Raw genomic sequence first — 23343 nt, 5'->3', positions numbered from 1 at the left:
GCAAAATAAAGAAACAAATGGGGGAAATGGAGAAACATGATGAGGAAGAGGCCTGGGAAAGGGAAAAATTGGCCCAGGAAGAGGAACATTTGTCTAAAGAAGAGGAAAGACTGTCTGGGAAAGAGGGAAAACGGACATTAAAAAGACACAGCTTGGTAAAGCAAGAGATGAAATTGATCCGAGAAAAAAAGAAATCATTCATGAGAGAGAAGAAAGAGGCCCATAAAAAGAAACAAATCCAAGAAAAGGAAAAGCAAATTGAGAAACCGGAGAAAGTAGACCAGAAGGAGAGGCAGGCTAAGGAAAAGGAGGAAGATGCCAAGGACAAACAATTAGCCAGGGAAAGACAGAAACTAAGCCAAAAAGAGGAGGAAATGTTTGGAGAAAAGGAGAAACTGTCACAACAAGAAGTTAAACAGATCCAGAAAAGGGCAAGCAAAGCTTGGAAAAAGGAGGGAGGGGCCCAGAAAGTGCAGAAAATAACCAAGAAAAAGAGACGACAGATCTCAGGGAAAAAAGTGGACCTAGGAGAGAAGGGAGAGGCCAGGGAAATGGAGAAACTGTCACTGAAAGAAGAGAGACAGGCCCAGGAAGGAAAGAGACAGGATCAGAAAAAGGAAAAACTGACTCCAAAAGCAGCTGAGGAAAAAACCCAACTAGTCAGAGGAAAAATGAAACTGGTCTCAAAAGAGAAAAGTAGAGAGAAAATTGAGAAAGTGTCCCCAAAAGAAGAGAAATGGGTCATGGAAAAAGAGAAGAAAATCAGCAAGGAAAAAAAACAATGGGCCCTCAAAAGAAAATTAGCCCTACCAGAGGAGAAACAGGCCCAGGATGAGAGAATATGGGGTCAGAAAGAGAGTGAGCGAAGAAAACAATGGGCCTGGAGAAAAGAGAAACTGTCTGGAGAAGAGAAGAAACAAGCCGATGAAATGGAGAAAAAGTCCCAGCAAAGACAGGCAAGGGCTTTAGAGAAAACACTGACTCAGGAAGACAGTTTCATGGGCAAGGAAGAGAAGCATATTGCCGAGGAAGAAAGGACAATAGCCAGGGAAGGAATTGGTGTAACTAAGAGAAAGAAAAAAGCAACTCAAGAAGAGAAAGAAACTATTGAAGAAGAGGGGAAACTGGCCTATGACGTTAGGGCCAAGGAGATGGGTGTTGCTAAGGAAGAAAAGAAAAGAATTCAAGAGGAGAGTATACAGGAAATGAGGAAACTGGATATGGGGGTGGGGATTAGTTCTGAAGGAAGAGAGACTAGTTCCAGAGAAAAAGATATAAGGAAGAAAGAGAGTCACCTGATGCAGATCCTGGCTAAAATAATTAGAGAAATGAATAGAGTGCCATTGCAAGAAATAGGAATACCTGAGGAAGATCAACTGTTTTCTATGGAAATGAGTGAAACTGATGGCCAGAGGTGGGAATTTTCTAAAGAACCAGAGGAAATAACCAGAGAAGAGAAGCAGCTGGTTCAGAAAGAGAGAAAACTAGAAGATGACAGACTAGCTACTGAAGAGAGAATACTGACCAATGAAGAGAGCTTGGAGGAAGACCAAAGGTTATTAGAGAAGGTCCAGGAAAATATACTATTAGATAAAACCCAGGTAGACAGTATGTTAAAGGAGGCCCAGCAGCAAAATCTGTTAGGAAAAAAGCAGCTGAAGAAGCTTCTAAAGATAATCAAGGAGAAGAAACCAGAAAAGACCCAGGTAAAGTGGTTATTAGAGAATATTAGAGACATACTATTCGAAGGCTTATCAGAGAGTTTGATTGAGAAGGAAGTGGAAGCTCCAGCTAAGAAGAGGATAGATGAGGAGAGGCTCATTGAAGGAGAGGAGAAGGAGGAAGAGGAGGAGATTCTGCCCAAGAAAGAGAAAGGGAAATACCTGATAAAGAAGAAGGAAAAGAAAGTAAGCCTGAGTGAAGAGGAATTGGAGGAGAGCTTGGCTGGGAAGCATAGGAAAAAGAGTTTAACTCAAATAAGGAAAAAGGAAAAGAAACTGACTCAGGAGAAAGAGAAGCTGGATAAGAAGGTAAAAGAGGGCCCACATGAGGAAGAGATGGAGCCCTTCAGCAAGGAGGAAGGTGGGGCCCCACACATGGAGGAGGAGGAGGAGGACTTCAGTGAGGAGGAGGAGAGCCGAAGTGAGGAGGAGAGTCTGAGTGAAGAGGAAGAGAGCCTGAGTGAGGAGGAGAGTCTGGGTGAGGAGGAAGAAAGCCTGAGTGAGGAGGAGAGTCTGAGTGAGGAGGAAGAGAGCCTGCGTGAGGAGGAGAGTCTGAGTGAGAAGGAAGAGGAGGGCCTGAGTGAAGAAGAGGAGAGCCTGAGTGAGGAGGAAGAGGGCCTGAGTGAGAAGGAGAAGAGTCTGAGTGAAAAAGAGAAGCATCTGAGTAAGAAAGAGAAGGCTCTGCATGAGAAGGAGAAGAGTCTGAGTGAGAAAGAGGAGGAAGAAGAAAAAATGGAGAAGACAGAGAAAAAAGAGGAGGAAAAGAAGGCAAGACAGAAGGATGAGGAGAGTATGAGTAAAGAGAAGGAACAGCCAAGAAGACTTACAGAGGCAATGCTCCCAGTAAAGCAGAGAGTATGGAAAACAGAGCTCCCAAAGGAAGGAGTGAACTTATTGAAGCCAGCAACAGTAAGTGAGGTTCTTGCTGAGAAAAGGGAAGACACAGCTAAAGAAGAAATGGCTCCTAAAAAAGACAGATTGTTTTATGGACAGGTAAGTCCCACAGTTAGGGATAAGACTATGTGGCCAACAATTATGAAGAGCCCCCTCAAAACACCATCTCCTGTAGCCCTGGGAAAAGAAAAGGGAATGCCCCTCAAAGTGTTAGGGCATCATTTTGATGTGGAAGAACAGGAAAGTCAACTTCTTAAAGCACATCCCGTGACAATGTCATGGGGAAGACAAGAGGATGTGCTCTTGGACAAAGGCCGGGGCATGTTTTTACAAGTCATGGGAATGGAGACCCAGACCCCAAAAGGCCTCCACAAGCCAAAGTCCCCCTTACTTGAAATTATCAGAGAATCACAGAAACCTAAACGCAGGCCCAAAGATGGCACGTGGAAGTGGTTCTTAAAATCTCAGGATTCTCAAAAGGGCAAGACTGAGGGCCAGGCCCCTGCCCCTGCCCCAACCCCAACCACAGCCCTGTACCCATCCCTTACCTCTATGCCAGCTAAAACACTTGATTCCCCAGATGAGGACTGGATTAGTAATGTCTTAATAAGACTGAAAGCGGGAGAACAACTTTCAAGGGACAGTTTCCATAGACTGAGCCAACTCCTCAAGCATCTCACTTCAAAGGGATATTTGAAACAGACACATCTGTACAGTCTTAAAGCTGTGGCTAAACGCCTCCAGCAGAACCTACAGGCAGGTCACAGAGATATATCACGATGCTATAAAGATGCTTTGAGCCCAGTATACATAAAAGCGATCCCTCCAATCAGAAGGAAAGAAATGGAGAGCTGGGGCGAGCCATTCCCTATCCATGAGCCAGTGTTACTGTCAGCTACTAACAGGACTCAGACCACACAGGATCTCAGCTGGCATCCCTTAGCTGAGTCCTATAGGAAGGAGCAGGTACAGCAGTTATCCACTGCTGTCAAGAAGTTAAAGCACCTTTATCAAACCAGAAAGGATGTTCCTACAGCCTTCTATCCCTCTGTGGATAAAGAGTCCTTGGACATCCGAGCCTTGGGGAGAAGAAGTGAGCTCCCCACATTTCACAAGGCAAAGTCCCGGCCCATCCCTACACCAGCGTTACCATCAATGACCTACAGAGTTCCAGACCCAAAGGCTCTAGCTTGGCTTCTTTCAGGAGAGCCTTACAGGAGTGCACGGGCACAGCAGTTATCCCATGTTCTCCAAGGGATGGGAATGCAACACTTTCATCCTGCCACAAGAGATATTTTCACAGGTGCCCATGCTTCTGTGGGAAAACAAACTCTGGCACTGATGTTTCAGAACGATCTCAGGGCTCTGAAGGGTGAAGGGAGGGCCCTCAAGCTGCCCCCGCTGGAAAAGAAGGCACAGCCTGTCTCTAAAGACGAGGAAGAGCTCCCCCAATGGGAGACGTTTGTGGCCTTGTACCATGTTCTGCGGATGTTGCAGAAGCGATATGCGAGAGACAGTGCTGCGTGGATGGAACAGTTCAAACGTCTCATGGACTTGTACCAGCTCAAGTCCCCCCGAATCCAGAGGCTGCTACTGGAGTTGCTGCAGAGAAAGAGACTCCAACCACAACACACCATCTACGAAGACGCTGCAAGGATCAAGGAGTTGGTGCCTGGTGAACGGTTACTCTCTGACCTGTTGTGTGGTAGTTCTCGTACCCCTGCAGGTCCCCTTGAGTTCCGGAATGTTGTACCCTTGCCTGGGCAGAACAGAGTGCATACTATTCAACCCACGGGCATTGCCCAGTATGGATTCTTAGAACTTGCCTGGAAAAGGCTACCAAAAGTCAATCCTTACCGTAGGGACAGGCTGCCCAACATCCATACCCCCGCTCTCTGATTTGGTGGACTATTAAGACTCTGGGGTCTTACTGGAAAGTAAGACCCAGCCACAGGTTTTAAGCCTCCTTACCTGGTACCCACTTTAAAGTGAGGATAGACATGGACTCCTTTTCATTCAGCTCCAGAAACCTATTAATACATACTAAATAAAATGAAATTTCTCATTTGTAACAAATTTGTTATTCAGTCACTAAGTTGTGTCCAACTCTTTGAGACCCCATGGACTGCAGCATTCCAGGCTTCCTTGTCCATCACTATCTCCTGGAGTTTGCTTAAACTCATGTCCACTGGGTCAATGATGCTATCTATCCATCTCATCCTCTGCTGCCTTCTCCTTCTCTTGCCTTCAATCTTTCCCAGCCTCAGTGTCTTTTCCAATAAGTTGGCTCTTTGCATCAGCTGGCCAAAGGATTGGAGCTTCAGCTTCAGCATCAGACCTTCCAATAAATATTCAGGGTTCATTTCCTTTAGGATTGACTGGTTTATTCTCCTTGCAGTCCAAGGGACTCTCAAGAGTCTTCTCCAGTACTACAATTTGAAAGCATCAATTCTTCAGCACTCAGCCTTCTTTATGGTCCAACTCTCGTATCTGTACATGACTACTGGAAAAACCATAGCTTTGACCATATGGAACTTTGTCAGCAAAGTTATGTCTTTGCTTTTTAATATGGTGTCTAGGTCTGTCATAGCTTTCCTTCCAAGGAGCATCTTTTAATTTCATGGCTGCAGTCACTGTCCACAATGATTTTGAAACCCAAGAAAATAAAATCTAACAAATACTTTGGCTTATTTCTCTTCCTCCCCACACTTAGAATCCCCTAAAAAGTAGACAGGAAAAAAAAAATAACCTTTGTCCTAAGAGAAGTGAAAGGCAAAGGAGAAAAGGAAAGATATACCCATTTGAATGCAGAGTTCCAAAGAATAGCAAGGAGAGGTAAGAAAGACTTGCTCAGTGATCAATGCAAAGAAATAGAGGAAAACAACTGGGAAAGATTATACATCTCTTCAAGAAAATTAGAGATACCAAGGGAACTTTTCATGTAAGGATGGGCACAATAAAGGACAGAAATGGTATGGACCTAACAGAAGCAGGAGATATTAAGAAGAGGTGGCAAGAATACACAGAAGAACTGTACAAAAAAGATCTCACAACCCAGATAATCACTATGGTGTGATCACTCACCTAGAGCCAGACATCCTGGAATGCGAAGTCAAGTGGGCCTTAGGAAGCATCATCACGAACAAAGCTAGTGGAGGTGATGGAATTCCAGCTGAGCTATTTCAAGTCCTAAAAGATGATGCTGTTAAAGTGCTGCACTCCATATGCTAGCAAATTTGGAAAACTCAGCAGTGGCCACAGGACTGGGAAAGGTCAGTTTTCATTCCAATCCCAAAGAAAGGCAATGCCAAAGAATACTCAAACTACCACACAATTGCATTCATCTCACATGCTAGCAAAGTAATGCTTAAAATTCTCCAAGCCAGGCTTCAACAGTACGTGAACCATGACCTTCCAAATGCTCAAGCTGGATTTAGAAAAGGCAGAAGAATTAGAGATCAAATTGCCAACATCTGCTGGATCATTGAAAAAGCAAGTGAGTTCCAGAAAAACATCTACTTCTGTTTTATTAACTATGCCAAAGCCTTTGACTGTGTGGATCACAACTGTGGGAAATTCTTCAAGAGATGGGACTACTAGACCACCTGACCTGCCTCCTGAGAAATCTGTACACAGGTCAAGAAGCAACAGTTAGAACTGGACATGGAACAACAGACTGGTTCTAAATCAGGAAAGGAGTATGTCAAGGCTGTATATTGTCACCCTGCTTATTTAACATATGCAGAGTACATCATGAGAAATGCTGGGTTGGATGAAGCACAAGCTGGAATCAAGATTGCTGGGGAAAATATCGATAACCTCAGATACACAGATGACACCAGCCTTATGGCAGAAAGTGAAGAACTAAAGAGCCTCTTGATGAAAGAGGAGAGTGAAAAGTTGACTTAAAACTCAACATTCAAAAAACTAAGATCATGGCATCTGGTCCCATCACTTCATGGCAAATAGATGGGGAAACAGTGGAAACAACAAGAGACTTTCTTTTCTTGGGCTCCGAAATCACTGCAGATGGTGAGTGCAATCATGAAATTAAAAGATGCTTGCTCCTTGAAAGAAAAGCTATGACCAACCCAGACAGCATATCAAAAAGCAGAAACATTACTTTGTCAAGAAAGGTCCATCTAGTCAAAGCTATGGTTTTTCCAGTAATCATGTACAGATGTGAGAGTTGGACTATAAAGAAAGCTGAGTGCCAAAGAATTGATGCTTTTGAACTGTGGTGTTGGAGAAGACTCTTGAGAGTCCCTTGGACTGCAAGGAGATCCAACCAGCCCATCCTAAAGGAAATCAGTCCATCCTAAAGGAAATCAGTCCATCCCAAAGGAATATTCATTGGAAGGACTGACGCTGACGCTGGAACTCCAAACTTTGGCCAGCTGATGCGAAGAACTAACTCATTGGAAAAGACCCTGATGCTGGGAAAGATTGAAGGCAGGAGGAGAAGGGGATAACAGAGGATAAGATGGTTCGATGGCATCACCGACTCAATGGACTTGAGTTTGAGTAAACTCCAGGAGTTGGTGATGGACAGGGAGGCCTGGCGTGCTGCAGTCCATGGGGTCACAAAGAGTTGGACACGACTGAGCAACTGAACTGAAGAGGGACCAGTTTTCCATTCAGTGGGATACATCCCTTGGAGGGCAGGGGCCAGTGTTTGATCACTTTTCGATAGGAAAGCCTGTCCTTCACTCAAATTCTTTGGTTGTAATTTCCTTTCCTCAAGAGATCTTGGAGGGAGTGTTTGGTACAGGTAGACTTTTATTTAGTGTTAATATGAGAGGAAGGAAAGAAGACCCACAAGTTTGTCCCTTTATAAATGTTGCTTTTAAAGGATTTATGATTGTGCTGGGTCTTCATTGCTGCATGTGGGTTTTCTCAAGTTGCAGCAAGTGGGGGCTACTCTCTAGTTTTGATATGTGGGCTTCTCTTTCTGTGGAGCACGGGTTTTAGGCATGCTGGTTTCAGTATTTGCAGCAGGAGGACTCAGTAGGTGTGGCTTAGTTGCTCCACGGCATGTGGGATCTTCCCAGACCAGGGATTGAACCTGTGTTTCCTGCATTGGCAGGCAGATTCTTTACCACTGAGCCACCAAGGGAGCCTAAACTTTGTTCTTGACTTAAATTCATCACCATTTCTGATTCAAATCAGTGTTCTGATGTACATCACAGGGATAAACAGGGAAATAATGGCTGTGTATCAATTTGAATTCAGAAGAATTCTAGCCCTTGCTTTGCCATTTATTAGTTCTTTAATCTTAGTTTTTGGTTTTCTCAAAGTAAAATGGTGACAATAATGTCTACCTAAGTGAAATGCTTAATTCAGTTCCAGGAATTCAGTCCTTTTCCTCTAATGGATAGCTATTTTTAATAAGATATAGTATGGGGATAAAAATGTAGGTTCTAGATTCAAACCAGGATTTGAATCCTTGCCTTTCAATTTAAAATGTAATCTCAAGTCAATGATTTCACTTCTCTAATCCTCAGTTTTATCATGTGCAAAAATGGGGCTCATTATGAGGTTCAAATGAGATCCTGCCTATGCCCATTTTAACATATTGGGAGCACAGGAAAGGAATTGTAGGCTAGACGAGGGGCGTGGAACCTCAAGAGAGATTGGAGGTACCTTGAGAAAAGGGACAGAGCTCAAGGAGAGGCCCAGCAAGAGCAAAGATGCCAGAGTATGAAGATGCTTAGAGGCTCAGTAGAAGATCTTGGGTGTAAGAATTATCAGAGTCTTCTGGGAGATGACAGAATCTAAGCAAAAGCTTGGAAGCCCAGGCGATCAGAAGCTTGGGAGCTTTGGGAAGAGACCCTGGAGTAGGAGTCAGATATCATGGGAGAGGTCTGGGAGTCCAAGATTTCTGGATATTGATTTTGCATCTTTTAACTTTACTGAATTCATTTATCAATTCTAAGGTGTTTTTGTTTGTTTGTTTTTTTTTTGGTGGTGTCCTATATAATGCCTTACTATCTACAAAGAGGCACAGTTTTACTTCTCTTCCAACTTCTCACAACATTTTATTACTTTTTCCTGCTTAATTGCTCTGGCTGACTCCCAGTACTGTTTAATAAAAGTGGTGGGAGTAGACATCCTTGTCTTGTTTTGATCTTAACAGGAAAAGCTTTCAGTCTCTCACCATTGAGTACAATGTTAGCTGCAGGCTTCTGATACATATCCTTTATCATGTTGAGCTATGTCTCATCTATACCCACATTGTTTTTATCATAGATGTTGAATTTTGTCAAATGCTTTTCTTTTGCATCTACTGAGATGATCATATGATTTTTATTTTTCATGTTGTTAATGTGGTATATCACATCAATTGATTTGTGGATGTTGAACAATCCTCTCGTTTTTGGAATAAATCTCACTTGATCATGGTGTATACTTTGAATGTATTATATTCCGTTTGCTAACATTTTGTTGAGGATTTCTACATATATGTCCATCAAGGATACTGACCTGTAATTTTCTTTTCTTGTAATGTCTTTGTCTGGTTTTGGTATCAAGGCAACACTGGCTTCATAAAATGAGTGTGAAAGTGTTCTCTCCTTTTCTATTTTTGAATTATTTGGGAAGGATTGGTGTTACTTCCTCTTTAAATGTTTGGTAGAGGAACTAAAGAGCCTATTGATAAAGGTGAAAGAGGAGAGTGAAAAAGCTGGCTTAAAACTCAGCATTCAAAAAACTAAGATGATGACATCTGGTTCCATCACTTCATGGCAAATAGATGGGCAAACAATGAAAATAGTGACAGACTTTATTTTCTCAGGCTCCAAAATCACTGCAGGCAGTGATTGCAGCCATGGAATTAAAAGACTCTTGCTTCTTGGAAGAAAAGTTATAACCAACCTAGACAGCATATTACAAAGCAGAGACATCATTTTGTCAACAAAGGTCTGTCTAGCCAAAGATATGGTTTTTCTAGTAGTCATGTACGTATGTGAGCTGCTGCTGCTGCTAAGTCGCTTCAGTCGTGTTCAACTCTGTGCGACCCCATAGATGGCAGCCCACCAGGCTCCTCTGTCCCTGAGATTCTCCAGGCAAGAATACTGGAGTGGGTTGCCATTTCCTCCTCCAATGCATGCATGCATGCTAAGTCACTTCAGTCATGTCCGACTCTGTGCAACCCTATGGACAGCAGCCCACCAGGCTCCTCTGTCAATGGGATTCTCTAGGCAAGAATACTGGAGTGGGTTGCCATTTCCTTCTCCAACATATGTGACAGTCTGGACCATAATGAAGGCTGAGTGCTGAAGAGTTGATGCTTTTGAACTGTGGTACTGCAGAAGACCCTTGAGAGTCCCTTGGGCTACAAGACCAAACCAGTCAATCCTAAAGGAAATAAATCCTGAATATTCATTGGAAGGACTGATGCTGAAGCTGAAGCTCCAATCCTTTGGCCACCTGATGCGAAGAGCTGATTCACTGGAAAAGACCCTGATGCTGGGAAAGATTGAGGGCAGGAGGAGAAAGGGGCGACAGAGGATGATAGTTGGATGGCATCATCGACTCAATGAACCTGAGTCTGAGCAAAACTCAAGAGATAATGAAGGACAGGAAAGACTGGTGTGCTACAGTTCATGGGGTTGCAAAGAGTTGGAAGCTACTGAGTGACTTAACAACAACAATATATAATAATACATGTATTATATACTATGTATATAGTAACTTGGAGAAGTACCATGCTGAGCTATTGCAGGCTTATTTTATTACAGAATTCAAGTTATTCTGTCTTGTATTATGTTTAATTATAAAACCTAAACATGGAGATGGTGAAGAACAGGGAAGTCTGGCGTGCTGCAGTCCATGGGGTCGCGAAGAGTCAGACACTACTGAGTGACTGAACAACAACAAAACATGTATGGGACAATGATGTTAACCATCAGATGAATTCAGTGAATAACTGAATAGGACAGTGGATTCCCCAACTGCAACAAGTGGTTAGAGAGGTATAGGTTATAAGGGACAATCACACTGACATCATAGATGGTGGGCTGACAATGCATAACTTGTAATTTCCATGAATCATTCTTATTTGACAGATAACAATGCTTTTATATGGCTGAATACCAACTATGCAAAAATACACAATATTTTATCAAAACCAATATAATTTTCTGTTGGCACTTCTTTGACATTGCCCCCCCCCAAAAAGTGGAAGGTATTTCAAAGGACTAATTTCTGACATTTATCTGGTTGGAAGTGCTTGAAAGTAGGTATCCTGATTTTAAAAATGGTCAGGTAGGTGTGTTGATGGGGTGGGAGAGAGGTTCCTTTTAGTATTAATATTAGGAAAAACAAATGAATCTAGATCAAAGATCAGGAAACTTGTTCTTAAAGGTCAAGAGTAAATATTTTAGGTTTACGGGGCATACATTTTCTGTTACAGCTTTAGATAATATGTAAGTGAATGAATATGGCTGTGTTCCAATAAAACTTTAGAAAATAGGTGACTGGCCCACAGGGCAATCATTTGCTAACCTCTAACATTAGAAAGGACCAGACTGGAGACATACACATACTACCATGTATAAAACAGATAGCTTAGTGGAAATCTGCAGTACAGCACAGGGAGCTTAGCTCAGTAATCTGTGATGACCTAGACGGGTGTGATGGTGGCGGGGTGAAAGAGAGGTCCAGAGGGAGGGAATACATGTATACACAGAGCTGATTCACTTTGCTGTATAGCAGAACCACAACACTGCAAAGGAATTATCCTCTAATTATAAACAAATAAATAGAAAGTATTAGATCAACTGCTTCAAGTTGGATCAAATCATTCAAGATTTAAAATCAAACAAGAATAGTTAAGTTTTGAATATTCTAGATAAATGATTTTTAATTACATAATGCTTTTGGTAGATTCTCAGTTTTAGTTGGTGCGTAATATATTTGGATATTCTATGCTCAATTTCATAAGGAAACCTCATTTAGCTTTTGACTTTTAGGACCTATTATTCTAATAGATTTGTTATAATTATGTAATCCATACAGCAATGAACTAGAAAGACTGTTAGAAATCATTTCCTTCTTTAAGTCCTACCTGACTATGTGCCACAGTGCTGCCTTTTAAAAAAGAGTTGTTTTCCTTTGATTCTTTTTTCTTCCATATTTATGGCTAAATCCCCTTTCTTACTAACAATGCTATAATGTAACATTTATAATTTTTCTTGACCAGATTCACCAACGTTTATCTGATGTTAACATTTTTAATAGAAAAATTTTTAAATTAAACAACAGTTTCAAGATTACTGTTACATTTCTAAATTATTAAACTATGTTTTTAGCTGTATTAATTACTTTTCACAGAAAAAAACCCACACTTTTATTAGAGTATCAGTTTGGTTAATAATCAATAAACTGTAATAATTTTAGATGTATTGATTGCTTCCTATAAGTTTCCAGGTCACTCAGTGGTAAACAACCTGCCTGCCAATGCAAGATACTTGATCCCTGGGTAGAGAAGATCCCCTGGAGAAGGAAAAGGTAACCTGCTCCAGTATTCTTACTTGGGAAATCCCATGGACAGAGAAGCCTGGTGGGCTACAGTCCATGAGGTCGCAAGAGTCAGACATGACTTATCAACTAAACACACACACACACCACACCCTTACTGAATAAATATTATCTTAAAAGATAGCTTTCCATGCTTTTTATACTCCAATAACAGCACTGCCCCATCTATCGGGTCGCACAGAGTCGGACACGACTGAAGCAACTTAGCAGCAGCAGCAGCAGCAATGTAGGTACTATTATGATCACTTACAAAAGACTACCACAGGGATAGATATCTTGCACAGAGGCTCTAAAAATCAAATGGCAATCAGGATGGTCTTTTTCAGATTTGTTAGGTCAACAAGGATTTTCTTTGGCATTATTTTTTTTCAAATGTAACAAGAATTGACTAGGGCGGATGAGATGGCTGGATGGCATCACTGACTCGATGGACGTGAGTCTCAGTGAACTCCGGGAGTTGGTGATGGACAGGGAGACCTGGCGTGCTGCGATTCATGGGGTCGCAAAGAGTCGGACACGACTGAGCGACTGATCTGATCTGATCTGATAGAGCTTTTATAAACAGAGCATGCAAAACAAGGGCATTTCTACATTCTCTGAATCATTCTCCATTATAAATATTCTGGGAATCCATAAATAGAGAAATGCTAGTAAAGGCCTTCTGAGTTACAAAAACATAAACTGTAAATTTCTCAATTTGAACATTTGGGTCATAACTAAAAAATCTGAAACATTATTTACATTCTGAGGGCTTCTCACCAGTATAAATTATTTAATGCCTTAAGAATTGAACCATATCTAAAAGCTTTCCCATGTTCTTTTCATTCAAAATTTTTCTCAGTGTTATAAATACAGTGACTTACTATACATTCTCCACTGCATATATATGCTTTTCCACAGTCCTTACATTTGTAATGTTTCTCTCCAGTATGAATTTTCTGATACACTTTAAGGCTTGAGCTAAGCCTAAATGATTTTCCACATTTGTTACATTCTAAAGGTCTCTCACCACTGTGAATACTCTGAGATCGAGTAAGTCGTTCATACACACTACAGGCTTCCCACATGCCTTACATTTATAGGGTTTCCTTTCAGTATGAAATCTACATTGTATAATTAGTTGATGTCCACTACTCACACTCTTTACATTGATGGGGTTTCTCACCAGTGTGAATTCTGTGATGCATTCTAAGGCTTTCAACGTGACTAAAGGCCTTCCAACATTCTTTACACGGATATGGTTTCTCTTAAGTATGAATTCTCTTATGCCTAACAAGGTTTGAGGGGTGATTAAAGGACTTTCCACATTCTTTACATTCATAGGATTTCTCATCAGTATGAATTATGTGATGCATTCTTAGCCTTCTAATAAAGGCCTTCCCACATTCTTCACATTTACAGGGTTTCTCACCAGTATGAATTCTCTCATGTTGAATAAGTGCTGAAGCTGACTAAAGGCCTTCCCACATTCACGACATTTATAGGGTTTTATACCAATATACATTTGCTGATGTGGAATGAGTTGATAGCCATAACTAAATGTCATCCCACATTCCTTACACTCATAGGGCTTCTCCCCAGAATGAATTCTCTCATGTTGAACAAGATGTGAGGCACGACTAAAGGCCTTTCCACATTCCTTACATTTGTAGGGTTTCTCCCCAGTATGAATTCTATGATGTTCCCTAAGACCTATACTAAGACTGAAGGTCATCCCACATTCATGGCATTCATAGGGTTTTTCACCACTATGAATTAGCTGATGTTGCAGAAAGTTGGATGAACCACTAAAGGCCTTTCCACACTGCTTACGTTCATAGGGTTTCTCACCAGTATAAATTCTTCTCTGATGTATTATAAGGTCTGTGTGTCGACTAAAGGCCTTACCACATTTGTCACATTCATAGGGTTTTTCACCAGTATGAATTTTCTGACTCACAGTAAGAGATGAAGGTTTTTAATAAATATGTACATTTTCACAGCTGATTATTTCATATCTTGAATTCAAATCTAAAAGAGAAAAACATTTTATTTTCCTTGGCAAAGAACAGTGAATATTCTACACTACATTCTTTTAAATTAAAAATATCACTTATCAGAGTAAATTACTTTAGATAACTCTAAAATCAGCTATACATTGTGTAATATTAATGACAGTTTCCATAACTCATTTATCATACTTTACTAGAGTGATTTAATATACTTTCTTGTATCATTTTATATCAAAGACTTACAGAGGTGTTACTGGCCAAAACTGTGAAAACAGCAGCATAAAAATGATTGTGATAGAATGTAAAATATGATAAAAGGCAATGAGAGATTTCCCTGGTGGCTAAGACTCTGGGCTCCTAATGCAGGGGGCAAGGGTTTGATCATTGGTCAGGGAACTAGATGCCATATGGCACAACTCATGCCCAGTGCAGCCAAATAAATAAATAAATACATATTAAAACCCAGCAAATAAAAAAAAAAGCAATGAGTCCATAATGATACAAGAGAAAATAAATTTAAAAAACCATTTTCACATTAAATAACTCCTTAACTGAATATGTTCTAGTACCATCATGGTGATGTAAACCCTTTCAAGATCATCTCCCTCTCTGACTGATATGAACTAAAAATGCTTAACAAAATAAAAAAATCAAACACTGAGGTCTGTAAATTAAATGGAAAAGGAGTGTGGAGGAAAGTAAAAACCTTAAAAAATGACCTCCACTAGACTGTTCCTTGCCACTTTCTCTATCACTCATAGCTTTGCAATATGGGTTGGCCTCAAGTACACTGGGGCAAAACTGAGTTACAAAGAAACCCCAACATATTTCCTACTACAAGAATCGCAGTAAGGAATACTACCAAAGAGGACAGTGAGGGAAGAAGCCTAGAAAGGAAACGCTGAGAGAAGGTTCCCTAATATGGGGAGGAAACATGTACAAATCTTAGCCTAAACATGAATCGTGTATGCATGAAAAGGACACAAACCAGTATAGCTAAGCCCAGAACCAGAGAATTATACTACTGCCCCAAAACAGCAGGACATAACATGTAGCCTAAATTTTATTGCTTCAATTACTTGCTAAAATAAAAGTATCAACATGTAAACATTTCAACACAACACAGCACTCACAATGTCCAAAAAACAACTTAAAAATTATTAATTGTAAAAAGAACAACAAAAAAAATGTGATCCCCTCTCAAGGTAAAAGATAAATCACAGATGCTGAGACAACACAGAAAAAAAGAAACCACATAAAGGAAAACATTACAACTATAGAACTACAATAAGTAACTTCTAAAATGCTGGGGAGAATGGATACATGTATATGTATGGCTGAGTCCCTTTGCTCAGCCAGGGCAAAACTACCACAACATTGTTGAAACTACCACAACATTGTTAATTGGCTATACTTCAATACAAAATAAAAAGTTTAACGTTTGAGAAAAAAAAAAATGCTGGAGAGCTTACGGCAGAATGGAAATGACAGAAGAAAAAGTAAACATGACAGATGTATAGAAGTTATCGCGGTAATATATGTAAAGATGCAAATAGAATCTGAAAAGGAAAGGAGACAGATTGAGGCAAAAAACTGATTGAAAAAAAATTACTACAGGAAGTTATTTACACTGATAGAATCTTTAGGAATGAAAGATGGCAACATGAAAGTTAAATATCTAGGTAAATATATTAAGGTCATTTATTCCCTTAAGTTATTTCAGATATATTTGACTGGAAAGCAAAGCTTTTAACAGTCTGGTGGTGTTTTCAATATATGTAAATGTGATAAACATGACAATTATAATATAAAGCAAAAGGTAAGTATAAACGTATTGAAGCTACAGGTTTTTTCATTTTACAAGAAATGCTACAATATTTGAAAAAATAGACTGTGTAAGCTTAGGTATATTTTATACTGTAACCCCCATAACATACACTAAAAACAAATATTCAAGAGAAATAGTCAAAATGCCAAGAGAAAAACTAAAATGAATACTAAAGAAATATTTCAGTACTCCGGTACAAAGCAGGAAATGGAAACAGAAGACCTAAAACAAAGGAAGACAGGATATTAGGAAGAGTGAACTATAAAGATACAGCCCCTCGTTCTCCCCAAGAGATACTGAATCAGCAGGATTACATGTACCAAAATATCTTTACTCTAAAAACTAGTTAAGGGGCTCTAGCACTCAGATAAATCATAAACAAAAGAAAAGACAGCCAAGAAGTTTGCTTGTTTACAGTTTGCTTGCCCAAGTCCCTCTTGCCACCCAGTATACTGAGGTGTCATGGGAAGAATATGTGCCATGCTCAGTTGTTCAGTCATGTCCTACTTTTTGTGACCCTATGGATAGCATCCCACCAGGCTCCTCTGTCCATGGGATCTCCCAGGCAAGAATACTGGAGTGGGTTGCCATTTCCTCCTTCAGGGAGTCTTCCCAATCCAGGAATTGAACCTGAGTCTGTTGCATCTCCTGCATTAGCAGGTGGATGCTTTACCAACTGAGCCACCTGGGAAGCCCACCTACTCCTAATTTCTGGCTCCTTCCTCAGGACAGGAAAAACGTGGAACTTGTGTCCAACATTCTGCCTTCTCTGGGGGCTGCCCAAGGAACTGGTTTTTGTCTTATCTGGCTTGGTTTGCCAGTGGGAATGGTGGCATAGTTTGTACATCACATTGGAGGCCACTGAAAACCCAGTTGAGTACTGCAGCATGTTAGGGCGGCAAAGAATATGCATTTCCATGGGCAGGCACCAGGAGGAGCAAAAGATCAAGGGTAGAGGAATACAAGAGAAACTAAAAGGTCCTCAGAAGAAACAGGAAATTAAGATGTCAGAAGCATCCATTTATACTAAAATAAAAGCATACACACAACCCCAAAGAAGATGCATCCCAAGAAAAGGTGGTTGACAGGTTCCAGGACCCCTGGTTGGGCTTACTGGTGAAGGTAGTAGGGCAGTCTGTAAAGACTGCGAGAAGTGGCTGTTTCCACAAAGCCAAAATCTCAGTGAAAAATCACAAGGGATACAGAGAAACAGGGAAATTAAAGGACCAATACAAAGCGCCAGAAACCAACTCTAAAGAAGAGCAGACATATGCAGTTCCTGAAAAAGAATTTTAAAATTATGGTTTAAAGAGTCTTCCCTGGTGCTTCAGTGGTCAAGAATCTGCCTGCCAATGCAAGATGCTGGTTCAATCCCTGGGTCAGGAAGTTCCCCTGGAGAAGGAAATGGCAACCTACTCCAGTATTCTTGCCTGGAGAATCCCATGGACAGAGGAGCCTGGCAGGCTACAGTCCATAGGGTCACAAAGAGTCACACAACTAAGCAACTGAGCAACAGAATTTGGGATAGTGTTGCCATCTTAACAGTATTAAGTGTTCTGAATTTTCTGATATGCTATAAGAGCTGAAAGAACATAAATCAGAATTAGAAAAACTCAGAAATGAAGTGATAGAGCTCAGGAACATAGTAGAGATAAAAGAAAAAATAATTTCAGAATATTAACCTAGAAAGAAATAAGAAAAACTCCAATATATTAATATTAGGACAAAAATTTTTAATAAAAAATTTCAAATATGTAAAAAGTATATGAGAAAGTAAATAAACTAATAACTTTATATTTATTTTATCTAGACTTCTAAGTCTCATAAATAATAAGATTTTTGAAATAATGTATTAAAATATATAAATATATTAAAATTTAATCAGATCATGGCTCTTAAATAATCTTAGAAAACAATTTTAATTCTTCTTAATAACACCTTAAGTTACCTGAACTGCCATAATATATTGACTTCATGTTTTGTTAGTTAACCCTCAATAACTCTATTCCGATCTGCCACATACTCCTTAACACACAACATTCATGTTCATCTTCAGGCCTTTTTATGTGTTGTTTATTCTTCTTGTAATGGACTTCCTCATATACTCAAATGCCTCGGGCCCTTACTCTCCATGTCTCAGCTCAAATATCACTTCTTCAGAAAAGGGTTCCTGACCATCTTACCTCATTATCTAAATTTGCCTTATCCTTGGTAGTCTCCTTCAAACTATGTTTCACTATGTGATGCTATTTATCTACTTATTTGCTATTTATCTACTTATTTGCTATTTATCTACTATTTGTCTTCCCCAATATAATACAAACTCCATTTATTAACCAGATATAGTAATAAATATATTTTTAGTTAATGAAGCCATATTACAAATCTAAGTGCCCCAGAGGTTGTAGAAAACATTTGAGTCCAAAATACATATTAAAAGGTGCATAAGGGGACTTCCCTGCTGGTCCAGTGGCTAAGACTCCATGCTCTGAACGCAACGGACCCAGGTTCAATCCCTGGTCAGGGAACTGGACTCCACATGCAGAAGAGTTCACATGCCTCAACTAAAGATGCAACTAAAAAAAGATGCTTCATGTCAGAATTAAGACCTGGTGCAGCCAAATAAATAAATAAATAAGAAGTGCATGAAGAAGAAGGACAGTGCCCATCACTGAACTGGGAGGAAAATATAAGAATAACAACAAAGGGAGTGGTTAATGAAATCAAGATAAAATTCACTGGGTAGTTCATGCAGAGCATTTATTTCCACTTTAGATCAAAGGTATTTTCTCCAACATGAATGAAGCTTTCCAAGCCAATATTTCAAATGTGTGTCTCCTTGACAACTGGGCTTTTACTACAAGGATGTGGCCCCATAATTTGACTTGCTTATACTGACCTGCACACCATCTTCTTGTTTCTTCTCTCACAACCATCCATGGCTCTTTTACTTGTTCCAATAATGTAATCACATCTGGCTTAGAAATGGAATGTCCTGCTTACAAAGAAAAAAATGGCACATAATGTAGAAGAAAACATCGCTCAGTTAAAAGGTCAAAATAACATTGAATAAGATTTTCTAGAAGAGATGGTAAGGGAATGAAATACAAGAAATCAGGAAGGGTCAGTTTAAGATATATATATATATATATATATATGAATACATACATATAGACTCACATATCCTCTTTTTACTGAACGCATGTATTAATACCTTAGTTGAAAATACAGATCCTGGAACCTTAGTTCACTTCCTGCTTTTGCACCTTCCAGTTGCATCTGACCTTGGGAAAGTCACTTAAACCCATTGTGCCTCAGTACTCACTTATAAAATGGGAATAGTAAGGAGGAAAAAATAAGTTGATATGTATATGTATATAAAATGCTTAGAGCCCTGCCTATTAAATACTTAGCACAATGTTAGCTATTAACACCATTATAGATATTGTTGTTTTACAAAGAGTACACAAGAAGACCTATCTGTAGGATATTAAATCCATTTAAAATGCAATGTTCATTGATTATAACTCTCAACGGCAAAACAGAAAAAATTTCTCCAAAATAGAATGCATGTTCTTCAGTTTTCAATGAATTCCATTTATTTAACCCACTGCTATATAAATTGTAGGGGTTCTTTTAGAGCAAGTAGAGCAATTTAGCACCCTGTGTCCGGACACTCTCTCTGCAAGGGGATCAGATAATAAAATGGAACATCTATAGAAATTCCGAGCATAAATAAATAGGAAATTTGGATTCTTTGGCAATGATATATAACAAATGCTAAAGATTTCTAAACCACACCCTATTCATAAAGGAAGAAAGGCAACTGTAATTAAGAACAGAGGAGGTATGAATGTAACTGAAGGAGAGGGAGGATAAAGATATTTAATGCAGATGTGATTTCCAACCTGACAAAGCTGAAACCACTTTCTTGGTAAAAAAGAATAAGAAAGTGTTAACTAGTTTCCTAAAGGCAGCCCTAAAAATTACAGTGGAAAAAAATACGTATCTTAAAGAGCAGATTCTAAATTATTCTAAATCACTTGAGGCTGATAAACATACCCAGTGAGACCAAGTTATCATAGTTCTCCATCATCACATCCTGGTACAAGTTCTTCTGAACAGGGTTGAGACATTCCCACTCCTGCTGGGAGAAGTGTATGGCCACATCCCTGAATGTCGATGTCTGAAACAGCAAACCTATGTATTAATGGGGAAATGAAAGGAATATTTTGAACACAGAAGGAGAGAAGATAAGGATTGTACTGTAGGAAGAGAGCAATATGGCAAGTACACAGGCTAAAAATCTATAATATGTGAGGGGACTGAAGCAGAATATATAGGTATTTTTGAAGAAGCTTGCTGAAATAGACAAAATTTCCTGGCTTGTTCTTAAGTATCTGAACCATTTAACAACAGATAAAATAATAACATTTGGTTATTAAATAGTGAACATGAGGATAATGCCTGATTGGTATCTGTCACGTAAATTCTCAGTAAACATGAGCTGTCAAGGAAAATTTTTGCCTTTTAAAGAAGCGAAAATTTAATCAGTTATTTTTTTTAATGCAGTATAAAGTCCCAATTTAGAAAATACAGTTTATATAAAATTGAGAATTTCCTCAATTATTAAATGCTTCACTATGTCAGATCTTATAGTTTTTAAAAAAATAAATCCACCTAATTTTTGGCACATTATATCTTATGTATACATCAGATTTAAGTGAACAACATTTAGGAGGCACAGCATTTGTAAGGTCTTCTCCAATCCTATGATTCTGTATTCACTTACTACTTATGATGATACATTTTCTTTTTACTGCCATCTAACGTCTATCACTGAACACTTGGCTTGTGCTGAGTGATTACTTAGGCTACCAATGATCATCTTCTGGTATTTATACCCTTATGTACTCTCCTTCACACGTGTATGAGCTGAATTGAGTGACTTGTTTTTAATAAACACAATATGATTAAAGTGGTGAAATGTTATTTGTGATGGCAGATTGCAGACTAAGACTTTCATGTTGTTTGCCTCCTTTGATGTCTCACTTGCTCAACAGGGGTGGCCTCCAATTCTCCCATGAGAAACTGGATCTTGGAACCATCTGAGTGAGCTCAGAAGAGGATACACCCAATATTGGCCTTAAGATGACTGCAACTCTACCCAACAACTTAATAGCCTTGCAAGAGAACGAGTGTAAAGAGAACTAGAGCCAAACTAAGCCATGTCCAGATTTCTCAACCAGTGAAATCATGAGATAAACATTTACTGCTTTAAGCTACTAAGTGTCAGAGTAATATGTTATGCAACAGTAGATAACTAATAGGTAGAGTTAAAGAATATTGAGGAAGGATGTTGAAATATGTCATCCAAATTTAGTATGTTCCATTCAACAACAGAATATCTTGATATTTACCTTTCAGGGATTTCCTGCCAAGATCCATGACCTCCAAGTTTGCAAATCTCAATCATGTATATACACTAATTCACATAAACTATGAGATACTACTATTCACTGAGATTTAAGTCATTCAATACCAAATTTCTGTTTTATCTTCCAAATTTCTGGAATCTTACATCTGGAAAATTACAAAGACAAATCTTTAATGGACTTATCTCCTTCACTCCTTCAACACTGCCCTTGATAGAAAAATGGGCATGTGAGACATGTTGGGTACTTTCTTAGTAATAACATTAACACTAGTTTTTTTTGTTTTTTTTTGTTTTTTTTTGCATTAAGAACACTTTATGTTAAAGTATGAATGACATTTACAATAAAACATGAAAAGATTTATATGTATCTACAAAAGTTTTTGCTACAATAAATGCTATTTCTTTTAAACAAGCCAGAAAGGTAAGGGATGTCATGCTCAATCTATACATTCCCTTTGTAGCATTAGTCTGGAAGACTTTGACCTTTAAATTAGACAATCATATTGTGAATTTCCTGGTCGTTTCTCTAACAGACACAATTTTTGAGCCATTTCCATTGTATTTTACTCCCCAGACTTAATCCTGATGATCAAAGAAGGTGTGAACACAAGTCCTCATTCCAACATCCCAAACTTTTACACTTTTGTCAGATCAACTGGAAACCAAGTGTGTGTCACCAGGACAAAATGCAACGTTCAGCACCCAGGATGCAGGGACACTCAATGTGCCAGCCAAGCTGGCGTGTTGTACGTCACAGATCTTGACGGAGCCATCATCCAAAGCAATTACAAGGATCTGTGACTCCAGGGAAAAAGTCAAGGAGCGAATGGGCATATCATGACCTTCTAGTATATGCAGAAGTTTCCCAGTTGTGATATCAAAAATACTGATGATGCCACCTATGGCTCTACTGGCCAGAAACTTCCCATCAGGACAATATGCAATACTAAGAATGAATTTTCCTCTTATGTCCAAAGAATACTCATTTTTCCCACTTTCCACATCAAAAATGTTCACTTTCCCCACATGAGTTCTTGTGGACAGATTCTGGGAATTGGGAGAAAAGGCCAAAGTCCATGCATCCACAGGTCCTGCATCTACAGACTTTCTTTATTTGCTCTTTTCCAACTGCCAGAGGAGAATATGAGCATCAAGAGAATGGGATGCAGCCATGGGTAGGGTGTGGCTGAAGTCCACAAACAACACACTCAGCTGAGGGCTCTCCAGATTCCACTGTAGGTCCAGTTTCTCATCACGCCATTTCCAGACCTTCACTTGGTCATCCAGGGATCCTATGACCACTGTCTCAGAGTCTTCTTTGTTTGACCCTCAGGCAACTGATCAGATGGCATCATCATGGGTGTGCTCGTCTGCAGAGAGCACTGTACTGGTTGGTCATTTCCTTAACCAAGGAGGAAGGGTTAAAGGCCAAACAGCTTACCTCACTGCCCGGCTGCACTGCCCTGCAGCTCATCTGACACCCAGCTTTGCGTGACAGCAACACCAACACTAGTTAGTTTAGACTGAGGCACATTGAGAGGATGCTGGGTAATTATGTATCACATTTCACTAGAACAAAAGCTGGGAGGCAGCTTATCTGAGGAACCTCTTTGGGTAGTAAACTTTAGAAAAATTAATGAAAATACTCAAATGATCTAAAAAATACACATATTCCAAGAAGGGGAGAAACATCAACTTACATGAACAATGGTTTAGACCTGCAAGACTGGATTAGTCCTCAAGGTTCCTCTAACAGAAAAGCACATGTCCAGAAAGCCAGAGCTGGTGGAAGAGAAAGACCTTGAGATCAGTTTGGTGTTCCCAACAGAACATACGTTAATAACATTATAATCTTCCATTCCAGGTTCCAAACTATTTACCATCACACATGATTTGGGTAGATTAGGATTCTAGATAAACCCACTTCTTCTG

General features: G+C 39.5%; 2 protein-coding genes and 1 pseudogene across 2 annotated transcripts in view; 1 reads left to right on the top strand and 2 right to left on the bottom strand.

The window, feature by feature from the left end:
* Nucleotides 1-8308, top strand: part of LOC109571708 (WD repeat-containing protein 87-like) — a 34676-nt gene extending 26368 nt beyond the window's left edge. The window contains exon 7 of the mRNA XM_070770212.1: nt 33-8308. Coding sequence (XP_070626313.1) covers nt 33-4514 — 4482 coding nt within the window. The 3' untranslated portion in view covers nt 4515-8308. The remainder of the gene's footprint in view (nt 1-32) is intronic.
* A 1072-nt stretch (nt 8309-9380) lies between these two features.
* The window catches only part of LOC109572912 (zinc finger protein 607-like), a 57196-nt gene continuing 43233 nt past the window's right edge, over nt 9381-23343 (bottom strand). Inside the window, 4 exon segments of the mRNA XM_070770211.1 lie at nt 9381-13149; nt 13303-13605; nt 13608-14111; nt 20037-20174. Of these exon segments, the coding sequence (XP_070626312.1) occupies nt 12977-13149; nt 13303-13605; nt 13608-14111; nt 20037-20174 (1118 nt within the window). The 3' untranslated portion in view covers nt 9381-12976.
* On the bottom strand, nt 20194-23101 carry LOC109571706 (superkiller complex protein 8 pseudogene; annotated as a pseudogene).

This window comes from Bos indicus, chromosome 18 (assembly GCF_029378745.1).
Source record: "Bos indicus isolate NIAB-ARS_2022 breed Sahiwal x Tharparkar chromosome 18, NIAB-ARS_B.indTharparkar_mat_pri_1.0, whole genome shotgun sequence".
Lineage (NCBI taxonomy): Eukaryota > Metazoa > Chordata > Mammalia > Artiodactyla > Bovidae > Bos > Bos indicus.
This window is presented reverse-complemented; position numbering and strand designations above follow the sequence as displayed.